Source organism: Loxodonta africana, chromosome 11 (assembly GCF_030014295.1).
Source record: "Loxodonta africana isolate mLoxAfr1 chromosome 11, mLoxAfr1.hap2, whole genome shotgun sequence".
Classification (NCBI taxonomy): Eukaryota; Metazoa; Chordata; class Mammalia; order Proboscidea; family Elephantidae; genus Loxodonta; species Loxodonta africana.
In genome coordinates, this window is record NC_087352.1 from 16,152,880 (window position 1) to 16,174,847 (window position 21,968).

Sequence of the window (21,968 nt, forward strand, 5' to 3'; positions counted from 1 at the left end):
GGGTTTTCAGTGGCGGATTTTTCAGAAGTAGATTGCCAGGCCTTTCTTCCCTCAGCTTCCTATCTTTAAAATGATGATAACGATAGTGTCTACCTCCTTGATTTGCTGTAAGAATGGAGAGTTTATGTATTTAGAGGGCTCAGCACCTGGCCCATGGGCTGTGTATATGAGTGTTATGGACTAAATTGTGCCTCCCCAAAATATACTTTGGAATCCTAATGCCATACCTGTGGGTATAATCCTATTTGAAAATAGGGTTTTCTTTGCTATATCAATTAGACCATACATGAGTAGGGTGGGTTCTAAATCTAATCACTTCTGAGTTATAAAAAGTGCATATTAGACACAGGCGCACAGAGGAGAAAGAGGAAGACAGATGATAGAGACAAACGTGACCCTCGTACCCCCTAGCATGTTTTCTCCTTTTCAAAATGGGCGACCCAGAACTTGACATAACTAAGGCCAAGATGAATCTGTACGATTTTGCCCTTCCTCTGTCTGCCTCCTCCTTCACATACATATGTTAATGACTGTTTTGACCTAATGCTAATGACTTTGTTCTTTGTTTGATCTGATGCAAATAACTTTGTTTTGTTCTGTCAGACCACCTGTGACTTACAACCTCCCACAGGGAAATCAGAGCCCAGATGTCTGACATGTATATCTTTAGCCTGATAAGGAGATGTCCCACATGTATCTCTTTAGTCTGATTAAGTGTCTTTTGTCACTATCTTGTAACGAATAACTCCTCCAGCCACTCCATCTGCAGGCTACAAAGACACTTCTAACCCTTGTAAAAATTCTATATAAGCTCTAATGTAAAATTGCTCTTTGGGACTCCATAGAGACAGTCTGTGTTGCTGTCGGATTCCTGGTGATGTATACATCTCCTGAATAAACTTTCTCACTCTTTCTGACTTGGGGTACGTTTCAGTGGCTCGACTGCTCCAGGGCACGGACCCTAATCGGGCAACACAGATGCATCTACGAGGATTGCTGGCAGCTACCAGAAGCTGGAAGAAGCCCTAGTGGCACAGTGGTTAAGCGCTCAGCTGTAAACTACAAGGTCAGCAATATGAACACACCAGTCACTCTGCAGGAGAAAGATGTGGTAGTCTGCTTCCATAAAGATTACAGCCTTGGCAACCATATGGGGTCAGTTTTACTCTGTGCTATAGGATAGTCTGGAGTCAGAACCGACTTGAGGGCAACAGGCTTGTTGTTTTGGTTTGACTAAAAGCTGGAATAGACAAGGAAGAACCTCCTGGAGAGCCACACCCTGAATTGGGCCTTCTGGCCTCTTGAACTGTGAGAAACTTCTGTTCATGGAAGTCATCCACGTGTGGTATTTGTGTTATGGAAGCACTAGGTAACTAAGACAATGTGTGTGTTTAAAAAGCTTTACGGAAGTATAACTGACATTCAATAAACTACACACATTTAGAGTATGAGACAAAAAACTGTATTTGGCCTTTGTCTTTGTTTCCTGAAAGACAAACCAAAGAAACTCAAACCCACTGCCGTTGAGTCGATTCCAACTCATAGCAACCCTGTAGGACAGAGGAGAACTGCCTCATAGGGTTTCCAAGATTGTAAATCTTTACGCAAGTGGATGCCACGTCTTTCTCCTGCAGAGCGGCTGGTAGGTTCTGGTGGGTTTGAAGCATTGACCTTACAGTCAGCAGTGGAGCATTTAACCACTGTGCCACCAGGGTTCCTTGGTCCTGAAAGATAACTCATCTAAACTCATTGATAGCTCTTGGAATTCCCCGGCCTTTATTATGTAAAACCTGAGAATGTGTGCAAATGAATGGGGGCTACACAGACCAGGCCTGGCAGCTACGCTTAGGAAGGGAAAAAAAAAAATTTTTTTTTTGAGGGAGGTGTAATTCAATCAGGTACAGTCAGTGATTCAGTCATGACTATGCAATGAAACTGATAAAAAAGCTTTGAATATGGAAGTTGCGGGGGGAGGGCGCTTCCTGGCTTGTGGAGAACATGAGCTCTTGGGAAGGTGGCATGTCCCTGGGGACAATGAAAACATCCCACCAAGACCACTCCCAGACCGTACCTCGTGCATCTCCTCCTTTGTATCTTTTCTGATAATAATAAATGGGTAACTTTTTTTTCTAAGTATAGATATCATATTCTCTGTGAATTCTGTGAGCTGTTCAAGGAATTAATGAACCCGCAGTGGGGCAGTGAGAGCAGCAGGGGCTGGCATCTGCCTATTTGGCAATCTGAAGGACGGAATGGTTCTAATTTGTGTTCTCTAACTCAGCTCAGGGTGGCTAGGTTAGAGAAAAGCTGTGTGGGCGGTCAATATGAAGGATAAAGCCCTTCTAACTTGTGACAAAATTGTTTTGATTTTCCCGGAATCCATATTTCTGGGTTCATGGAAATGGGGTGACCCACCCAGGCCACCGCCCTCAGGTGTCCTTTTCAAACCTTGAAGGAACTGGTTTCCTGAAGTCACTTTTGGGTCAAACAATAGCTCAGTAAGCAGATTAGCTGAGATCATTTTGCCTTAGACATAGGGTTCTTTTGGAAAATTATCTATGTTTACCCAGCTTAGAGAAGCAGGAACTAGAGGGTCTGATTAGAGGCTGTGTTTTAGAATATATGGCATGTCCTTTTGATTCTGTTTCTGTAACCTTGCCGTGTAATGAATCATTTTTGCGTGGCCTTTTTAGCTAAAAGTGATTGGGCGGAACTGTATGATAGGGAAATTGTGGCCCACCAAAGGGATTGGTCAGTTTTGCCATCCTGTTGGGCTTGAAATGAGCTACCCCAGAGGCAGGAAAGAGAGGAACCCACCACCACCAAGGAAAAACAGCAAGGAGTCACCACATCCTTTGGACCTGGGATCCCTGCACTGAGAAGCTCCTGGAAGCAGGAGACCAAGAAAAAGAGAAAGCGAGCTGTAACCCTGAAGACGGCGGGCAGTGGCAGGAAGAGACCCAGCAAAAGAGACTCAGCAGCAAGAGATGGCTTCCTGGTCCACGGAGAGAGAAAGCCGAGCACCTCTGGGCAGAGGTCAAGAGCCAGGGAGAGACGTGCCTGCAAGCACGGGTGGAAACAGGCTATCCTGATAGAAGAACTGTATCCTGAGTGTTCCCGAACCTGAATTGTGAGCTGTTACTTCCCTAATAAACCCCATAATCATGAGTATGGCCTTTGAGTTCCGTGTTGCCGGTGTAATGAATTATCAAACCCAGCAGAGAAGGAGAGTGTCATGGGAGGGATGGTTGGTGTCAGAATTGGTAAAGATGGTAGAGAGAGGGGGCATGTCTGCTCCTGCCTCGTAAGAATCAGCCTTGAGCTGTTGATCTTGATTCTCCTTCCCTCTTGTGAAGTTAGAGGAGGACAGACACTGCCCCCACACCATTTTTTACAGTTGGTGTCAGAAGTGGGATTTTTTGCAATGGCTCCAGACTCATGAAACCATGGGACTTTGTAAGAAAAAGAATGAAGGGGCTTGGGAAGTGAAACTTTTGATTCTTAGATGACAACTTTGGTTGTTGTAACCTGTAATGGCTGAAAAGCTGCAGCTGAAGTGGCCTGGGGTCAAGGCCAGGCCAGATAAGCAGGATGATTAATAGGAGGGCAGGGTCTTCTGGTTCTACTCAGCCAGAGGCCCAAGGCCATATGCATATGAATGGGAAGATAGTTAAGGTGCAGAGAAGACTAGACTGAAATGTTTTAAAAAGGGTTGTGTTTAGGATCATGTATTTAACTGAATATACTATGGATACTGAATGTTTCTCCTTCCTTGTGTTGTAATACCCAATATACCCACTGCCGTCGAGTCAATTCTGACACATAGTGACCCTATAGAACAGAGTAGAACTGCCCCACAGAGTTTCCAAGGAGCACCTGGCAGATTCGAACTGCCGACCTCTTGGTTAGCATCCGTAGCACTTAACCAGTATGCCACTAGGGTTTCCTTGTGTTGTAAAGCAGACTTAAATGTATGAGAGAAATGAATATTGAGTATTATAGATTACAGAGAGTATGTAACGCCACCTTCAGCCAACACTTGATTGAATATGCTAAAAGGGGAACTAAAATTTGCCTGAGGGAAACACAGCCTATTGGGTTTGAATGCAGTAGCCCTGGTATAGAGTGGGGGCCTTAGGTTGAAAACCACTCATATTTTGCATTTGAAAAGCCATGCAAAACTACCCAGAAATGTTGAGAGAACTGGAGATTTGCATTTGAATGCAGGACCTGCAGAAGGAAAAAAGAACTCCAGGGTCTGATTAGAGGCTGTGTTTTAGAATGTAAGGCATGTCCTTGGTGATTCTGTTTCTGTAACCTCCAGAACCTGAAACCCTGCCCCATGCTTTGATGTTAACTAACATAACACACTGACTACATAACCGGATTTCACTGCCCCTCTTCTACTGAGTGCCTTCTTGAATACTGTTTTAATGCCGCCTGGTTCAAATTGGGAAACCCTGGTGGCGCAGTGGTTAAGTGCTACGGCTGCTAATCAAAAGGTCGGCAGTTTGAATCCACCAGGCGCTCCTCGGAAACTTTATGGGGCAGTTCTACTCTGTCCTATAGGGTCGCTATGAGTCGGAATCAACTCGACGGCACTGGGTTTGGTTTTTGGTTGGTTCAAATTGTATCTACTCAGAATAAGTATATTTGGTTACACTAGTTTTTGGTGTTTCTCTGTGCATTTAGGTTTTGATATCTATGAGCTCCAAGCCAGCTTTGAGTGGCTGGAGGTTGGAGAAAGTGCGCCACTGGGGTGGCTAGCAATGAGGATAATGGAGATATGGGAGGGTGAGGACCAGACCCACTTCCAGGTGGAAACTGGATCCATGCTGATTCTTACCATGCAGTTAGCAATAAAAACCCACTGCTATCAAGTCAATTCTGATCCATAGTGACACTGTAGGACGGGGTGGAACTGTCCCGTAGGGTTTCCAAGGCTGTGATCTTTATGGAAGCAGACTGCTACATCTTTCTCCTGTGGAATAGCTGGTGGGTTTGAACCTCTGACCTTTCGGTTAGCAGCTGAGCACCACTAGGTCTCCTTTTGTGCTAGCAATAAAAAAAAAAAAACTACTTTTTTTTTTTTTTTAAAAGGGGGGATTTATTAGTGCAGGGTACAATCTGAAAGTTCTGACATATGTATACACTCATGAAAACATCACCAAAATCAAGATAATTGTTATGGATTGAACTGTGTCCCCCCAGAAAAGATATGTCAAAGTTCTAATTCCAGTATCTGTGAATGTGACCTTGTTTGGGAAATACAGCCTTTCTTTTAAGATTCTATCAGTTAACCCCAATTACTGGGCTGAGGGCTGTGGGGACCATGGTCTCGGGGAACAGCTAGCTCAATTGGTATAACATAGCTTATAAAGAAAGTGTTCTACCTTCTACTTTGGTGAGTAGTGTACGGGGTCTTAAAAGCCTGTGAGTGGCCGTCTAAGATACTTTACTGGTCTCAACCCTTTGGGAGCAAGGGAGGATGAAGAAAACTAAAGACACAAGGGAAAGATTAGTCCAAAGGACTAATGGACCACAACTACCACGGCCTCCACCAGACTGACTCCAATACAACTAGATGGTGCCTGGCTACCACTACTGACTGCTTTCACAGGGATCACAATAGAGGGTCCTGGGCAGGGCTGTGCCCTTTAATAACCCTTCCCTCCTGCCCCCTCTGAACTCCCTCTGTCCTTATGCAATCACTGACCTGCTTCCTCTCATTATAGATAAGTTTGCATTTTCTAGAATTTTATATACTGTACTTTTACGCAAATAACGTGCACCTTCTATGCTTGTTTGTTAGCCACACCCTCCCCCCCCCGTGAGGTATTTTTTAAGTGCACTAGGCTCACTTTTTTTTTTTTCACAGCAACATGTAAAAAAATTGGTATAGCAGTGCTTATGAAAATACCTCACAGGGAGAGGGTACCACTGGCACACAAACATAGAAGGTGCATGTTATTTGTGTAAAATACGGTATATAGGGTCATTACAGCAAGTACTCCTTCATTCTTGCTTCTTTACTCAACATAATTTTTTTGAGATTCATCCACATTGTAACATATCCACTCCTTTTTATTGCTGAGTAGGATTCCAATCTATACACGCACCATGTTTTGTTTATCTGTTAACCTAGTGGCGGATATTTGAGTTGCTTCTAGTTCTTGGTTATGATGAATAATATCGCTGTGAACATCTGCATACAAATCTTTGTATAGACATATGCTTTCATTACTCTTGGGTGAATTCCTACAAATCATGGCCAGGTCATATGGTAAAAGCAGGTTTAACTTTTTAAGAAAATGCCAAGCTTTTTCCCAAAGTGGTTGCACCATTTGATACTCCCACCGCAGTGTATGAGCATTCCAGTGACTCCACATGCTCACCAACACTGGGTACGGCCAGTCTTTTAAATTTTAGCCAACCTAATGGTGTAAGGAGTCTCTGGCTGGTGCAAACAGTTAACATGTTCAGCTGCTAACTGCAAGTTTGGAGGTTCAAGTCCACCCAGAGTCACCTTAGAAGAAAGGGCTGGTGATCTACTTCCAAAAAGTCAGCCATTGAAAATCCCACGGAGCACAGTTTCACTCTGACACACAAGGGAACTGAGTTGGAATTGATGGAAACAGGTTACTGGGTGTGAAGTGATATCTTACTGTGGTTTTAATTTCCATTTCCTTAATAACTAATGAAATGGTCTCAACCATATCATAGATCATGAAGATGGTGCAGGACCAGGCAACTTTTCATTCTGTAATGCCTAAGGCCACCATGATGACTTGTTGGCAAGGAACAACATCAATAACTAATGATGTTGAGCATCTTTTCATGTGCTTATTGACCCTCCCTAGGGAGCATTTCTTTTTATTTCTCAACTATATGTCCAGTACTAAGAGCTTTATTGGAGTCCCTGTGTGGTGCAAATGGTCAAGTGCTTCACTATCAGCTGAAAGGTTGGTGGTTCAAGTCCACCCAGAGGCGCCCTGGAAGACAGGCCTGGTGAAAGGTCATAGCCTTGAAAACCCTATGGAGCAGTTCTACCCTGTAACAAGGGAAATCGCCATGAGTCGGAGTCGACTCCATGGCAACTAACAACAACAAAAGTGCTTTATATTCTTAAGCCATCAAGACCTAACGATTACTTCAGCAGGTTGGTACCATTGCGTAACTGTGTACCACTTACGGAGGAGGATATGGAGGCCTAAGTCTGGTGACTTCCTAGCCTTCTCTTACCTTTTTATCATCATTATTCCCGAGCACTTCCCGGGCCATTGCCTCAGTTGCTGAATCCTAATGCTTTCTTCACTGGACCCACCATGTATTTCCCATCAATCCAGTACGTATAGTTAGCTGCCTATTAGGAATATTGAAACCCTGGTGGCATAGTGGTTAAGAGCTATAGCTGCTAACCAAAGAGACGTGCAGTTGGATTCCACCAGGTGCGCCTTGGAAATTCTATGGGCAGTTCTACTCTGTCCTATACGGTCGCTATGAGTTGAAACAGACTTGACAGCTACGGGTTTTGGTTTATTATAAATATAGGAACCCTGGAGGTGCAGTGGTTGACTGCTGGGCTGCTAACTGAAAGGTTGGTGGTTTGAACCCACCAGCTGCTCCACAGGAAAAGACGTGGCAGTCTGTGTACGTAATGATTTACAGCCTTGGAAACCCAGTGGGGCAGTTCTCCTGCGTCCTATAGGGTCCCTGTGAGTCAGAATTGACTTGACGGCAACGGCTTTGGGTTGGTTTATTAGGAATATAGCCAAAAGTCACACCAAGCAATACTCTGTAATGCACTCTGTATTTTCTATCCTTTCTTCTTTTGTTAAATTAAAAAAAAAAAAATCATGATTACAACCCACTAAATTAATTTTAAGGAGTCCTGGTGGTGCAGTGATTAAGCACCAGGGCTGTTCACCAACAGGTCAGCAGTTTGAACCTACCAGCTGTTCCACGGGAGAAAGATTTGGCAATCTGCTTCTGTAAATATTTACAGCCTTGGAAACCCTACGGGGCAGTTCTACCCTGTCCTATAGGGTCACTATGAGTCAGAATCCACTTGACCGCAGTGGATTAAACAAACTATGGTCCAGTAAAGAGCCCTGGTGGTGCTGTGGTTAAGCCCTTGGCTGCTAACTGAAAGGCCTGTAGTGGGAACCTACCCAGCAGGTCTACAGGAGAAAGATCTGGAGATCCGCTTCTATAAAGATGACAGCCAAGAAAACCCTTTGGGGGCAATTCTACTTTATCAAATGGGGTCGCTATGCGTTGGAATTGGCTTGACAGCACACAACAACAATGGATCGCTAACCACAACTTGGAAAACACTACACTGTAAGGTAGGCCATATACCCATTTTACAGATGAGAAAACCGAGGTTCACTGGCAAAAACAACTTGCAAGTGGAGGGTGAGGGGTGGAGCTGAGCCTGGATGCCAGGCCTGTTTCATTCCAGAGCTCTTGCTATGACCATGTGCAGGCCCTCCTTACCCTATGTGCCCACCCACAGACCTCTCTCACCTGCAGGGTGTGGCCCTGGGCCTGGAGGGCCCCCCAAGCCTGAAGCCGCCCCACGCTCAGCTCCACTTCTGCCTTAGCGGTCTTGAGCTCCACTCCCTGTCTCTCCAGCCTGGAAGTCAGGGTGGACTCCCGGTGCTCCAGTGCAGCCGCCAGGGCCCATAGCAAGGCCGCCCGGGATGCTGGCGGCTGGCCCACCCAGCTGTGCACAGACAGTGCACATTGGGGGGTCAGCGCCCTGGTCCTGGCTCTTCCCAGGTGCCCACCTCCGTCCATAGCCCCTACCCCAAAGGTCCAAGCCTCACGGCGGCCCATTATCCCGGGGTGGGGGAGTGAGGAGCCAGATCTCACCTCCCTGGGGACCCAGACTCCCCTGCCCATCAGCCCTTGGGGTCCACACCCCATATGCCATTATCTCCCACCCTGGAAGCTCAGTATCAAAGTCCATCAGTACTTGGGGGTTTCTGCCACCCCATGACCCCAGGCTTTCCTGTGTGACTCCACTTACCCAGAGGCGGCCTGGTGAGCAGCCTCCACAGCATCTCGGATATCTTTGGCTCCGCCCTCAGCCACATAGCCATGGAGGTTGCCATAGGAATCCCAGATGGGCCTGGAGCTCCGGGCTCCTGGAGCCTGGAAACGGCCCCCTACAAAAAGCCCGTAAGGGGGCGATGGGCTGGGGTGGGACAAGGGGTGAGAGTGGATCCTGGGGTCAGGGTCTGCTTAAACCCCATGCTACACCCCATTGGATAGACCACCCCAGCTCCTGTGAGCCTCTGTAGGATTCCAAACACTTGCTCCCATGAATCTCTGGGGTACCCCAAACTCCTGATCCCATAAGCCTCTGCTCCCATGAGTCTCCAGGGGATCCCAGATCCCTGCTCCCATGAGTCTCTGAGGGACCCCAGATCTCTGCTCCCATGAGTGTCTGGGCACAGACATGTTTAGGAGAGCTGAGACTCCTGTCAGGCCTCAGAAGGGGTAAGGGCATAAGCCCCAGAGGCAATACCCAGCAGGATCTGGGAACCCCACAAGATGGCTCTAACGAGCCTCACTCCAACCTATTGGAGAGTTAGATGCAACTTCCCTTCACCTCTTCCATACCCCCAGACCAACTGGCCCCTGGCCCCAGGGATTCTGGGAGTTGCAGGCCCTGGAACAGCTCACCTGGGCCCCATTTCAGGCCCAGCTGGTAGGGCTGAGGGGGCAGCAAGGCCAAAGGTGTCATAGTTCAGACTTTCGGAAAGGTAGGGCAGCCGGGCAGGGGTTGCTGAGGGCCGCAGATACTCATAGAAGCCCTGTGAACGGGACAGTGTCAAGAGAACGTGGGGGGACATGGTGGGGGCGGGGGGTGGGAGGGGTGCACTCACATCTGGGCCACCATGCCAGGAAGAGCCGCTCTCCTTGCAGCCACCCGTGGGCACTGCAGGGTCACTGAGGCCATGGGCATTGATCCAGACTGTGCCCACCTGAAGCCTGGGGGAGAGATAGGGCCATGAAGGAGAATAGGAAAGTGGGAGTGGGACAGAGAGCCAGAGAGAGGGGGACAGGGACTCAGAGAGAGAGAGGGGGACAGGGACCCAGAGAGGGGGACAGAAAAACAGAGAAAGGGACAGGGATCCAGAGAGAGGGGGACAGGGACCAGACAGAGGGGGGGACAGAGAGCCAGAGACAGGGGGACAGCAACCCAGAGAGAGATGACAGGGACCCAGACAGAACAGGGGGCAGAGAAACAGAGAGAGGGATAGGAACTCAGAGAGAGGGAGACAGGGACCCAGAGAGGAACGGGGACAGAGGCTGAGAGAGAGAAGGGGGACAGGGACCCAAAGAGGGGTACAGAGATCTAGAGAGAGAAGAATCCTCAAGACAGAGAGAAGTCAAAGCTCAGGCCATCCAGGTAGCCATCTGTGCCCCCTCGGGAGAGGACTGACCCATAGCCCAGCTCCAGTGCCTGCCCTAGCCTCTCGCTCCACACACTGGCGCTGCCTCCGCGGGGCGTCCCGTTGGCCATGGCCAAGGCTTCCTTGGCTGTGCGGAATGGGGAGGCCACAACTAGAGGCCACGGCACCTGGGAGGGGAAACAGGGGCTCAGGTGGGATTTGCAGCCCTGGGAGCAGGGGGAATTGCTGCCCCAGGGGCTTCTGAAGGATTCTGTGCTGCTGCCCACATCTGGCTGAGTGTGGAACAAGATATCCCACCCTAAAGGGCTCACCTCTGCCTGGGCACACGGGGCGGCTGGGGGCAGGTTGAAGACCAAGGTTGGGGGAAAGAATGGGCTCTTTGTGGGCACATGGCCAGCTTGGAACACCTGGGGACAAAGTGAACCAGGTCTAGAGGTCTCTCTCCAGCTTCCTCCTTCCTCAGGCTCAGAACCAGGAGCCGGGCCCCTCCTCCCTTACACCCAAGAGCCCAAACTCCAGCTTCCTCCTCCCTCAGACCAGGAGTCCAGGCCCCAGCCCCTCAATCCTTAGAGCCAAGTCCAGACTCCCAGCACCTCCTCCCTCAGACCCAGGAGTTTGCGCCCCCTGGCTAACCTGTGCACCCTGGCTCTGGGCCTCGTGAACATAGCACTGGGCCAGATCATGTGCAGCAGCCCCTCGGGCCCCCATGTCCACGGCCCCGTCCAGCCCTCGGCCGGCTCGCAGCTGCCTCATCCGCTCTTGGAGCCGCTTCATGGTCTCGTCCCAAACAGACTCCTGGATGAGGAGCCTGAGGCCCCCCTGTTAGGAAAAGGAGTGTCAGGGTGGGCAAACCTGGGGCCCACATAGGGGATACAGCTGCCCACAGAGGGCTGAGGCTCAGGGACATTCTCATACAGAGTGGAAAGAGTGCATTTGAGGGGGGTCATGGAGGAGAGGCTGAACTCCAAACTCGGGGCCAGGGGTGCAGTCCCAGAAACGTGGCGATATGCGGGTAAAGACGGCGTTTGGAAAACTAGGGACCTGGACGCTCAGAAGTAAGCAGTCTTATAAAACAAGGGAGAAGCCCTGGTAGTGTAGTGCTTAAAAGTTTGGCTGTTAACCGAAAGGCTGGCAGTTTGAATCCACCAGCCGCTCCTTGGAAACCCTATGGGGCAGTTCTACTACAGGGTCCTGTAAGCCAGAGTCAACTTAACAGCAATGGGTTGGTTGGACAGAACAAGGGACAAGGAGACCCAGGCTGTCCGAGACTAGGGGAGCCTGGGACATGGAGACACAGGAAGTTGAGGTGATGAGTCTCTGTTTTTGTGCCCTCGTAGGGACTCCATGTGACAGAGCAGAATCGCTCCATAGATTTCCTGGGCTGTAATCTTTATGGGAGCAGATGGGCAGGTCTTTCTCCCACAGAGTGGCTGGTGGGCTCGAACCACCCACCTTTTGGTTAGCAGCCGAGTGCTTAACCATTGAGCCACCAGGGCTTCTTGAGTCTCTGTTAATGATGACGAAAAAATTTGAAAAAGGACACCAGTGATGGTAAGTAACATGGTGAACATAATATTCATGTCACTGGGTTATACCCATAAAAATGGATGAAATGGCAAATGTTTTGTTATACGTATTTCATTACAATTAATAAAAAAAAAAAATAAAAAGAAAGTTAAGGTGATGAGAAACCTTGGAGATTCTATGGTGTAAAGGCAGTTTGGAGATAGGAAGAAGGGAAAATTAAAATGCATGGAGACATAGGCCCCAATGCCTGGAGACAGACCCCCAGACAGGGCTTCCAGTCCTCAGCAAATTATGCATAAGAATCACCTGGGGATCCTGCTAAATTGCAGATTCTGATTCAGTATATCTGGGGTGGAAATGCAAATTCTCAATGGGGGTTTGAGCCAGAATGAATGGTTCGAATCCCTGCTCCCAGACATGGGGGGCACTGCAGGTCTCACCGGGCTGCGGTCCGACCAGGCTGCGTCCACGACGCCCTCCACGGCTGAATCCATGTCTGCTGTGTCTGTCAGCAGCAGCAGCGACTCTGACCCCAGTGCCAGGGCCACCTCAGCACCCCCGCCTGCCAGGGTCCGACGGAGGGCACGTCCTTCCTGCGGGACCCCTGGGGGTTCAGCTGGGGTAGCAGCCTTGGCCCTGGCCACACCTGCCCCAATCTCAGCCCTGAAGATACCTCAATGGCTCCACAGAAAGCCACCTTCTGGACTCCAGGCTGGGAGGCCAAGACAGGCCCCAGGGAGGCAGGGCCGCTGAGCACATTGAGGATTCCTGGGAAGGAGCCTAACTCTCCTGCCAGCTGAGCAAGGAGGAGGGGCGTCGGGGAGGCTGGGGGCACGAGGGCCACCACAGTGCAGCCTGGGGGAGGGTGTAGGTCAAGACTCTGGAGTCCAGGCCCCCAGTCCCCTCCTCCCTCAGACCCAAGAGTCCAGGTCCCCAGGCCCCTCCTCCCTCAGACCCAGGAGTCCAGGCCCCCAGCCTCCTCCTCCCTCAGACCCAGGAGCCCAGGCCCCCAGCCCCTTTCTCCCTCAGACCCAGGAGCCCAGGCCCCCAGCCCCCTCCTTCCTCAGACCCAGGAGTCCCTGCTCCCAGCCTCCTTCTCCCTCACACCCAGGAGTCAGGCTCCCAGCCCTTCTTCCCTCAGACCCAGGAGTCCAGGTCCCTAGCCCCCTCCTCCCTCAGACCCAGGACTCCAGGCCCCCAGCGCCCTCTTCCCTTAGACCCAGGAGTCCAGGTCCCCAGCACCTTCCTCCCTCAGACCCAGGAGTCCAGGCCCCTAGCCCTCTCCTCCCCACAACATGAGGGTCTGGGCCCCCACCCGTGACTCACCCATAGCCAGGGCAGGGCAAATCCTCCACATCATCTCAAGGAAGGAGAATGTGGGTGGCAGGATGAGGCCAACTACCCCTATAAGAGAAAAGGAGGGACTGGGGTTGGCACTTCTGGGACATGGGGGACGAGAGGACTGGGGGCCGGTACTCCTGGTTCTCACCTACAGGCTCCCAGCCAGCCAACACCTTCTCCTGGGTGTGTGCCTGGCTTGCGTGGTACTGGAGCAGCTGCTGGGCCAGCAGGACATCCCTGTCTCGGACCTCCCGAACAGCCCGCCCAGTAACCAGGGACTCCAGGGTCCACAGCAGCCGCTGGTGCTTCTGGATCATCTTGGCGAGTCTGTGGCAAGAGCAAGGGGGATGGCCATTTCCCAACACTCCTCAGCCTTAGACCCCATTGTCTGTAACACACCCAATGTCCCAGAACTACAATTTCCATGAGCCCCTGGGGCACTGATTACCATTTTCCAGGGGCAGAGGTCACCAGAGATTTATGGGACTTCTAGTCCAACACGGAGTCCCTGGTGGTGCAAACGGTTAATGCACTTGGCTGCTAACCAAACGGTTGGAGGTTCAAGGCCACACAGTGGCACCTTCAAGAAAGGCCTGGTAATCTATTTCTGAAAGATCGGCTACTGAAAGCCCTATGGAGCACAGTTCTACTCTGACACACACGGGGCCACCATGAGTAGAAGTCAACTCTAGGGCAAATGGTACAGTCCAGGAAGCACTGAAAACCTCAGGGTGCTGTATAAAGGTTGTGGTTACCGATAAACCTCCTGAAATGCTGGGAAATTGCATCTTATTCCCAAGAATGTGCTGGGAAATGGGCTTTGGGCTCCACAAGTCCCAATGATGTGCTGAGAAGTAGAACCCCAAAGAGCCCCAAGGATATGCTGGGTGTCTTAGGCTGGGTTCTCTAGTGAAGTAAAACCTGTGTGTGTGTATATATATATATATATATATATACATATACATATACACACATACATATACCGTTAGTGGTCAATACACTCTGTCTCTCAGAACAAAAATATTACTCTCAGTGAGAGACACTAGTGATACTCCACATGATGGCACAGATAAGCCGTCTGAAGAGGGAAAAGACATCACAAAATGGCCCATAACTGCAAATTAAAGGGGTTAATGGTAATCCAGTTCCAATCCAAGTCCTCACCTACCCACATCAGGGGCCTAAGGACTGGTGGCTCCACCCATTCCACCAAGTCACCCGTGACAGGAGTCCAAGAATAAGTGATGATTCCCAGTTCTTACAGCCAACAACATTGGGTGCTCATAGTCTGGCTGCAAAACCTACCTACCTACACGCTCTAGGGAACAGAGACGTGCCTTCCATCCAGACACTCAGGGGCAGCAGTCAGCCTCCTGTCTTGATCAGCACATGACCCCTTACTGCAGCCAGATACCTGTGCCTACTCCAATCACCCCTGCCTGTCTAGCACTGCAGGTGAGAGCCGGCACCACACACTCAGTGACCGAAGACTTGATCACCTCAGTTGAATCCACACAAGAAAAGTAAATGGATTCTTGGACTCACATACCGGGTAATAGCTCTAGCCACCTGGAGGCAGGCCATGAGAGCTTCAAAGATGCCAATAATCAAACTAGCTCACATGACCAGCCTATTCGGGCATATCAAAACAGAACAAAAATAAGCTAGGACACAGTAAGCAAACATAAAATAAATAATTATGATATCGATGGCTTGGAGACAACAGTCAACATCAAATCACATAAAGAGGCAGATCATGATGGCTTCAGCAAGCCACCAAAACAAAGAATCAAGAGACCTTCTGGAAGAAGAAAATTTCTTGGAATTACCGGAGGTAGAATTCAAAAGACTAATATACAGAACTCTTGAAGAGACGAGGAAGGAAATCAGGCAAAATGCAGAACAAGCCAAGGAACACACAGACAGAGCAATAAAAGAACTTAAGAAGGTTATATAAGAGACTGATGACAAATTTTTAATAGGCTTCAAGAATTCATAGAGAGAGAGCAAACAGAAATCCAAAAGATCAACAATAAAATTTCAGAATTAGACAACTCAATAGAAAGTCATAAGAGCAGAATTGAGGCAATGAAGGCAGACTTAGTGAAATTGAAGATAAAGCACTTGACGCCAACTTATTTGAGGAAAAATCAAGGAAATGGCTCATGCGGTTGTAGAGGCTGTTAAGTCCTAAGTTCATGGGTCAGGGGTCATGCTGGAGGCTTCTCCTGATTCATATAGCTGCGGGGGCTGACGATCAAGATTGGCACATCGGACAGCAGACTGCTGGCTCATGGGCTGCAGAGGCCGACGAATCCCAAGATCCACAGGCAATATAGCAGCCCGCTGGCTCAAGTTTCAAGAACCAGAAGTCAGACGGTGACAAGCCAGATGCAGGATCCACAATGAGCAAAAGCCAGTGAGCTTTGCCAGAATGTCCATATATACTGGATGCAGGCCACATCCCCAAGGAAACTCCTCTTACAACTGATTGGCTGATCACATCAGATTACATCATGCAGGTGATTACATGACGTTACAAAATGGAGAATAACTACATCATTACATAACTGCTAAACCACTGAGAATCATGGCCCAGGCAAGTTGACACACAACCTTAACCATCACACTGGGAAATAGAACTTTGCCAGTGGAAAGTGGGAAATGGTTTTTTGGCCGCTAAAGTCCCAAAGGCAAGCTGGGAATATGAGCCTTGTTGTTATCCACCAAATTAGCTCTGACTCATGACGACCCCATGTACAACAGAAATGCTGCCTGGTCCTGTGCCATCTACACCACTGCTGGTATGCTTGAACCCATTGTTGCCCCACTGCACGTTATGAGTGCCTTCCAACCTAGAAGGCTCATCTTCCAGCACTGCATTGGACGGTATTCTGTTGTGATCCATAAGGTTTTCACTGGCTAATTTTCAGAAGTAGATAACAAGGCCTTTCTTCCTAGTCTGTCTTAGACAGGAAGCTCCACTGAAACCCGTCCACTATGGGTGACCCTGCTGGCATGTGAAATGTTGGTGGCATAGCTTCCAGCATCACAGCAACACGAAAGCTGCCACGGTCTGACACACACACTGGCGGCCCATTAATTCAGCGGGAAGTAGAGTCTTTGTTCCACAGCTCCAAGTGGATGCTGGGGTGTGAATTCTTTCCCCACCTCCGGGGGGGCATACCTGGACTGTCTCACCTGGTCAGGTGCTGGGCCCGAAGGGCCCCCGGGAGGCTGCTCCAGTTCTCGAAGGCGGTCTTGGCTGCCTCTACAGCTGCCTCCACATCCTCAGCCTGTGCCTGGAGGCAGCTGGCCAAGCTCTCTCCTAGGGAGAAAAGTGGGGGACCCAGATGGGAGGAGAGAGGGAGGAGCCCAGGTCACAGCTGGAGTGGGGGTCTGAGATTTCCTGAGCCTGAGAGTGGCCCAAGGCAGTGAAGTTGGTCCCCAGCCCCTTTTGGATCTCAGTTTTATTGTCTGACAAATGGGATGATCATTACTAGTCACTGCTGACTGCCTCCTGTAGGAAAGGCCAGGATTTAGTAGGTAGTGACTCTGAAAAGCCTCTACAGGAACTTGGGACCATGATTAGGGAGACTGTGTTCAGAAGGAACCCAAAATCTCTGCCTCCTCCCACCCACTGTCTACTCCTTGCCCTCTGAGGCCCAAGCAAAGAGAACAGGGTGTCATTGGTGGGTACGGCTGAAGAGTACACGCCTCCCCCTCCCCTAATGACTGCAGGGCCTTCCTACCTGTGATAGGATCCTGCCAAGGCACGGAACTCCTGTGTTCTGGTTTCAGCCACTTCCCATTTACGTAGTGACCCAAGTGCCGGTCCTGGGTGTCTAGCCAGGCCTAGGGAGATGGGCACAGTTTGGAAAGGTTCAAGCAGGTTGTACTCTGGGAGGCAGCTGGAGTGGCTGAACCCGTACCCAGCATGTGTATGGTTAAACACCAAAACCAAACCAAACCAGTTGCCACTGAGTCAATTCCGACTCATAGACCCTAAAGAACACAGCAGAACTGCCCCACAGAGTTTCCGAGGAATGGCTGGTGGATTTGAACTGCTGACCTTTTGTAGGCAGCCAAACCCTTAACCACTGTGCCACCAGGGCTCCGTGGTTAAATACAGGTGATGTATAATTCACCATTTTAACCACAGTAAGGAGTACGATTCAGTGGTATCTAGAACATTCACCACTCTCTAGTTCCAGTACACTTTCATTATCCCAAATGACTGCGTACTCAGTAAGCAGTCACTCCCTGTCTTATTATCTAGTGCACTATAACAGAAAAACCACAAAGGGTAGCTTTGACGAACAGAAATTTATTTTCTCACAGTTTAGGAGGCTAGAAGTCCAAATTCAGGGCGCTTGCTCCAGGGGAAGGCTTTCTCTGTCTGTCAGCTCCGGGAGGGAAGGTCCTTGTCTCTTCTGAGCTACCGCTCCCACTTCATGTGTCTTGGCTTCTCTCTTCCCACATTTCTCTCTCTCTGCTTGTTTGTTTAATCCCTTTTTCTATCTCAAAAGAGACTGACTCAAGACACACCCTACACTAATCCTGTCTCATCAACATAGCAAAGATAACCCATTCCCAAATGGGATTATAGCCACAGACATAAAACCAAAACAAACCCGTTGCCCTTGTGTCCATTTGGACCCATAGCGACCCTATAGAACAGAGCAGAACTGCCCCATAGGGTTTCCAAGGAACACCTGGTGGATTCAAACTGCCAACCTTTGGTTAGCAGATGAAGCTCTTAACCACTGCACCACCAGGGTTTCTACCACAGGCATAGAGATTAGGATTTACAACACCTATTTCTCCGGGACATAATTCAATCCGTAAGGAGCCTTGGTAGCACAGTGGTGAAGTGCTCAGCTGCTAAAAGAAAGATTGGTAGTTTGAACTTACCTGCCTCCTCTACAGGAAAAAGATGTGGCACTCTGCTTCCATCAAGATTTACACCCTTGGAAACCCTATGGGGCAGTTGTACTCTGTCCTGTGGGGTTGCTATCAGTCTCCATCAACTCAATGGGTTTGGTTTGGTTTAGTTCAATCCCTGACACTCCCCATTCCCTCTTCCCTCAGCTCCTGGCAATCACTGATATGCTTTGTCTCTACGTATTTGCCTATTCTGGACATTTCATGGGTCGGAATAGACTCAACAGCAATAGGTTTGGGTGAGACATTTCACGTAAGTGGAATCATACAGTACGTGGACCTTCGTGCCTGGCTCCTTTCACTCCGCAGCACATTGTCAAGGCTTATCCACTGGCCGCGTGGATCAGAACATTCCTTTTTACAGCAGAATAACGTTCCATTGTATGCATATACACTTTGTTAGTCCATGTATCAATTGACGGACTTTTGGTTGTTTCTACCTTCTGGCTACAATGTTATGTTGTCGTTAGGTGCCACTGAGTCCATTCAGAATCAAAGCAACACCATGTGATAGGGTAGAACTGACCCATAGTGTTTTCTAGGCTGGAATCTTTACACGAACAGATCTCCAGGTTTTTCTACCACAGAGCCGCTGGCTGGGTTTGAACCGCCAACCTTTCGGTTAGCAGCCAAGTGCTTAACTGCTTTTGCCACTAGGGCTCCTTACAATAATGGTATATTTAATAACAATACTATAAATAATGTTACAAACAGTTGCATGTTAGTATGTGCTTGAGTCCTGCCTCCAATCCTTTTGGGTTCCTATCTCAGAGCGGAATTGCTGGGTAGCTCAAATGGGTTAAGCACTCAACTACCAGCCGAAAGGTTGATAGTTCAGGCTTACCCAAAAGGGCCTCTGAAGACAGGCCTGGTGATCTTCCTAAAGATCGCAGCCTTGAAAAGCCTACGGAGCACAGTTCTACTCTGAACACATGGGGCCACCACGAGTCAGAAATGACTTGATGGCAACTAACAACAACAGCGTAATTCTACGTTTAACATCCCCGTGACTGGTTGTGGCTCAGACCATTGTCATCCATAGGGTTTTCACCAGCTGATTTTCGGAAGTAGATCACCAGGCCTTTCTTCCTAGTCTATCTTAGTCTCAGAGCTCTGCTAAAACCTATTCAGCATCATAGCAACATGCAACCCTCCACTGACAGACACGTGATGACTCTGCATGAGGTATATTGGCCAGGAATCAAACCAGGGTCTCCCACATGGAAGGCAAGACTTCTACTAGGAACCACCCTGCCCCCATTACTGAAGTATTACTGAAGTATTTGCTATTAATTTTATTGCCTCTCACTCTCCATGTTTGCTCCTTGTTCCTTTCTCTTCCCTGTTGAAAAATCCAAGGCACATTTCCCACTTCCTCTTCCTACAAACTCCCTCTCCTCTTAGCATCCCTAACGCCTATGGCCACCCCCTAATTTTTCTCTTACCCTGCTAACTGGTCCTTCTCACTTTTCTTTAAAGTAAAAAGGTCACCCAGAAGTTTCGAACTCAACTGCCCACAGAGAAAGACACATTTTTGAAGCAGCTGGGGATATCTGAACTTGAACTGGGTATTAAAACTAGTAAAACAGTTGCCGTTTAGTCAACTCTGACTCATGTCAACTCCGTGTACATCAGAGTAGAACCGTGCTACACAGGCTTTTCAATGGCTGACTTTTCAGAAGTAGATCACCAGGCCTTTCTCCCAAGGCACCTCTGGGTGGACGTGAACCTCCGAACTTTCTGTTAGCAGCTGAGTGAGCTAACCATTCACACCACCCAGGAATGGGCATTAGGTGGTGATATTAAAGCATGGCTGTGCATGTTGTTAAGGGTGATGATGGCATTGTTATGTAACAAAATAAGTCCTTACATGTTAGCAAAAAAGATTCAAGTATTTACAGGAAAAATAACATGACATCTGGGATGTTTAAAATACTCCAGAAAAAAAGAAGAAAAACAAGAGGGAAATAACATTGAATCAAGGGTTGATTACTACTAATGCTGAGTAATGGATAGATGGGAGTTCATAAAATTAAGCACTCTGTGGAAGTTTGGAAATTTCCATAAAAGAAAAAAACAATCCCTAAAGAATGTCCACAGGGTCCCCGCGGGTCATTAAAGTTTGAGGAGTGAGCTCGGTAGACACTGGGAGCTAGGACTTCTTCAAAAAGACAGTCACTATTGGATCCAGATGATTTTTGTCATGGAATGTGAGCCAAAGGTTACCAAATTTCGGGATTTTATTTTCAAGAGATGCTGGAATCTAGGATGTTTACTTGGAATTAGTTGTTCACTAAATCATGTCCTAAAAAATGGAGTTCAGGCCAAGAAAAACATGCTTGTTGGTTGAGTCTAACAAGGTTGGGGCCTTCAGTTAGGGGGTGGGTGGGGGCCATGGGTTCTGGGATCAAGGGCTCCGGAATTCAATGGCTCCAGAACCTGAGGACTCCGGTTAAAACCTCAGCTTTATCTTTGGGTTGACTGTGGGCAAGTGATTTCATCTCTCCAAGCCTCCGTTTGTTGCTGTTAGTTGCCGTGGAATCAGTTCGGACTCATGGCAACCCTTGTGTGCACAGAGTAGAACGGCTCCACAGGGTTTTCAAGACTGTGACCTTTCAGAAGCAGATCACCTGGCCTTACTTCTGAGGCACCTCTGGGTAGGTTTAAACAATCTTTGAGTTAGTAGTCTAGTGCTTAACCATTTGTGCCCCCCAGGGACTCCAAGTCTCTACTATCACTAAAATAATGACAATAATAGTATGGACTTCTCACAGTTGTTCAGGAGGTTAAATGAGACCAACTTAGAACACAGCCTGACACACAGAGAGCACCCCATATATACAGCTACTATCACATTAGGAGTCCCTGGGTGACACGAGCCATTTACCTGCTGTGGCACGATGGATCACTTTTGTGTTGCCTTTCTAGCCATGGTCTTGTAACTCTCACCAGGTGATTGGGCGAGACTGTGCACATAGGGTAATTGTGGCCCACCAAAGGGACTGGTCAGTTTTTGCCATCCTGCTGGGCTTGAGGTAAACCACCTGCGGAGAGCAGGCTTAAGAGATATGTTGGGACATGTCTGGACAAGTGTGCCTGTCATTTTCAGTTCAGTCTATAATGAGGGAAGCAAGCCCAAGAGATAAAAAGACATTGTGGGCTTGACTGAGGAAACAGTCATATCAGGACAACCAGAGAGACTGATAGACTTCATGAAGAAGAAACCCACATAACGTCATTGGACTTTATCGACATCAACCAGATGAGCTCAAAGAGCTCCAACATGTATAAAAGAAGCAACAGGAGGAGACAACAGTGCTCAGAGCCTTCCCAGAGCCACTCGGTCATACACTGAGAACCAGGAAGCAGTGGGCTACAGCAGCTAGTCCTGGGCTTACTTGTAGACCATCCTACTACCTGGCTCTTGGTCATATGTTGAGAACTAGGGAGCAGTGGGCTGTGGCAGCTTGCCTGGGCTTACTCCTAGTTCAAGAGACCTTGAATGGAGCAGTCAAGAGGCTTACTTGTGGACCCTCCTAACACCAAGCTCACAAGCCCACAGGAAGCTACACATGATTCAGAGACCATCGCTAACCATTGAGACTGGAGATCATCGCCAACCATTGAGTGGAATCATCGAACTGCACCATCTAATTGCTGTCCTCACTTGCCGTAAGCTTGACCTGTCTCTTTCATTTCTCCCCGCTTTGGTGATCTGAGATCTGTGGC

At 48.8% G+C, this 21,968-nt stretch overlaps 1 protein-coding gene across 3 annotated transcripts in view; it reads right to left on the reverse strand.

Annotated features, from left to right (window-relative positions):
- ALDH16A1 (aldehyde dehydrogenase 16 family member A1) overlaps positions 1–21,968 on the reverse strand; it is a 31,773-nt gene that overhangs the window by 2,317 nt on the left and 7,488 nt on the right. The window contains exons 2-14 of one of the 3 annotated variants that reach the window (XM_064293974.1): positions 17,048–17,150; positions 16,497–16,623; positions 13,444–13,622; positions 13,281–13,358; positions 12,628–12,809; positions 12,395–12,547; positions 11,061–11,246; positions 10,739–10,834; positions 10,458–10,594; positions 9,897–10,002; positions 9,694–9,824; positions 9,035–9,202; positions 8,530–8,638 (exon numbers count right to left, since the gene is read on the reverse strand). In XM_064293974.1, coding sequence (XP_064150044.1) covers positions 8,530–8,638; positions 9,035–9,202; positions 9,694–9,824; positions 9,897–10,002; positions 10,458–10,594; positions 10,739–10,834; positions 11,061–11,246; positions 12,395–12,547; positions 12,628–12,809; positions 13,281–13,358; positions 13,444–13,622; positions 16,497–16,623; positions 17,048–17,150 — 1,755 coding nt within the window. Of the gene's footprint in view, positions 1–8,529; positions 8,729–9,034; positions 9,203–9,693; positions 9,825–9,896; positions 10,003–10,457; positions 10,595–10,738; positions 10,835–11,060; positions 11,247–12,394; positions 12,548–12,627; positions 12,810–13,280; positions 13,359–13,443; positions 13,623–16,496; positions 16,624–17,047; positions 17,151–21,968 lie in introns of all 3 variants that reach the window. The other 2 variants (XM_023543242.2, XM_064293976.1) reach the window with 2 other exon arrangements.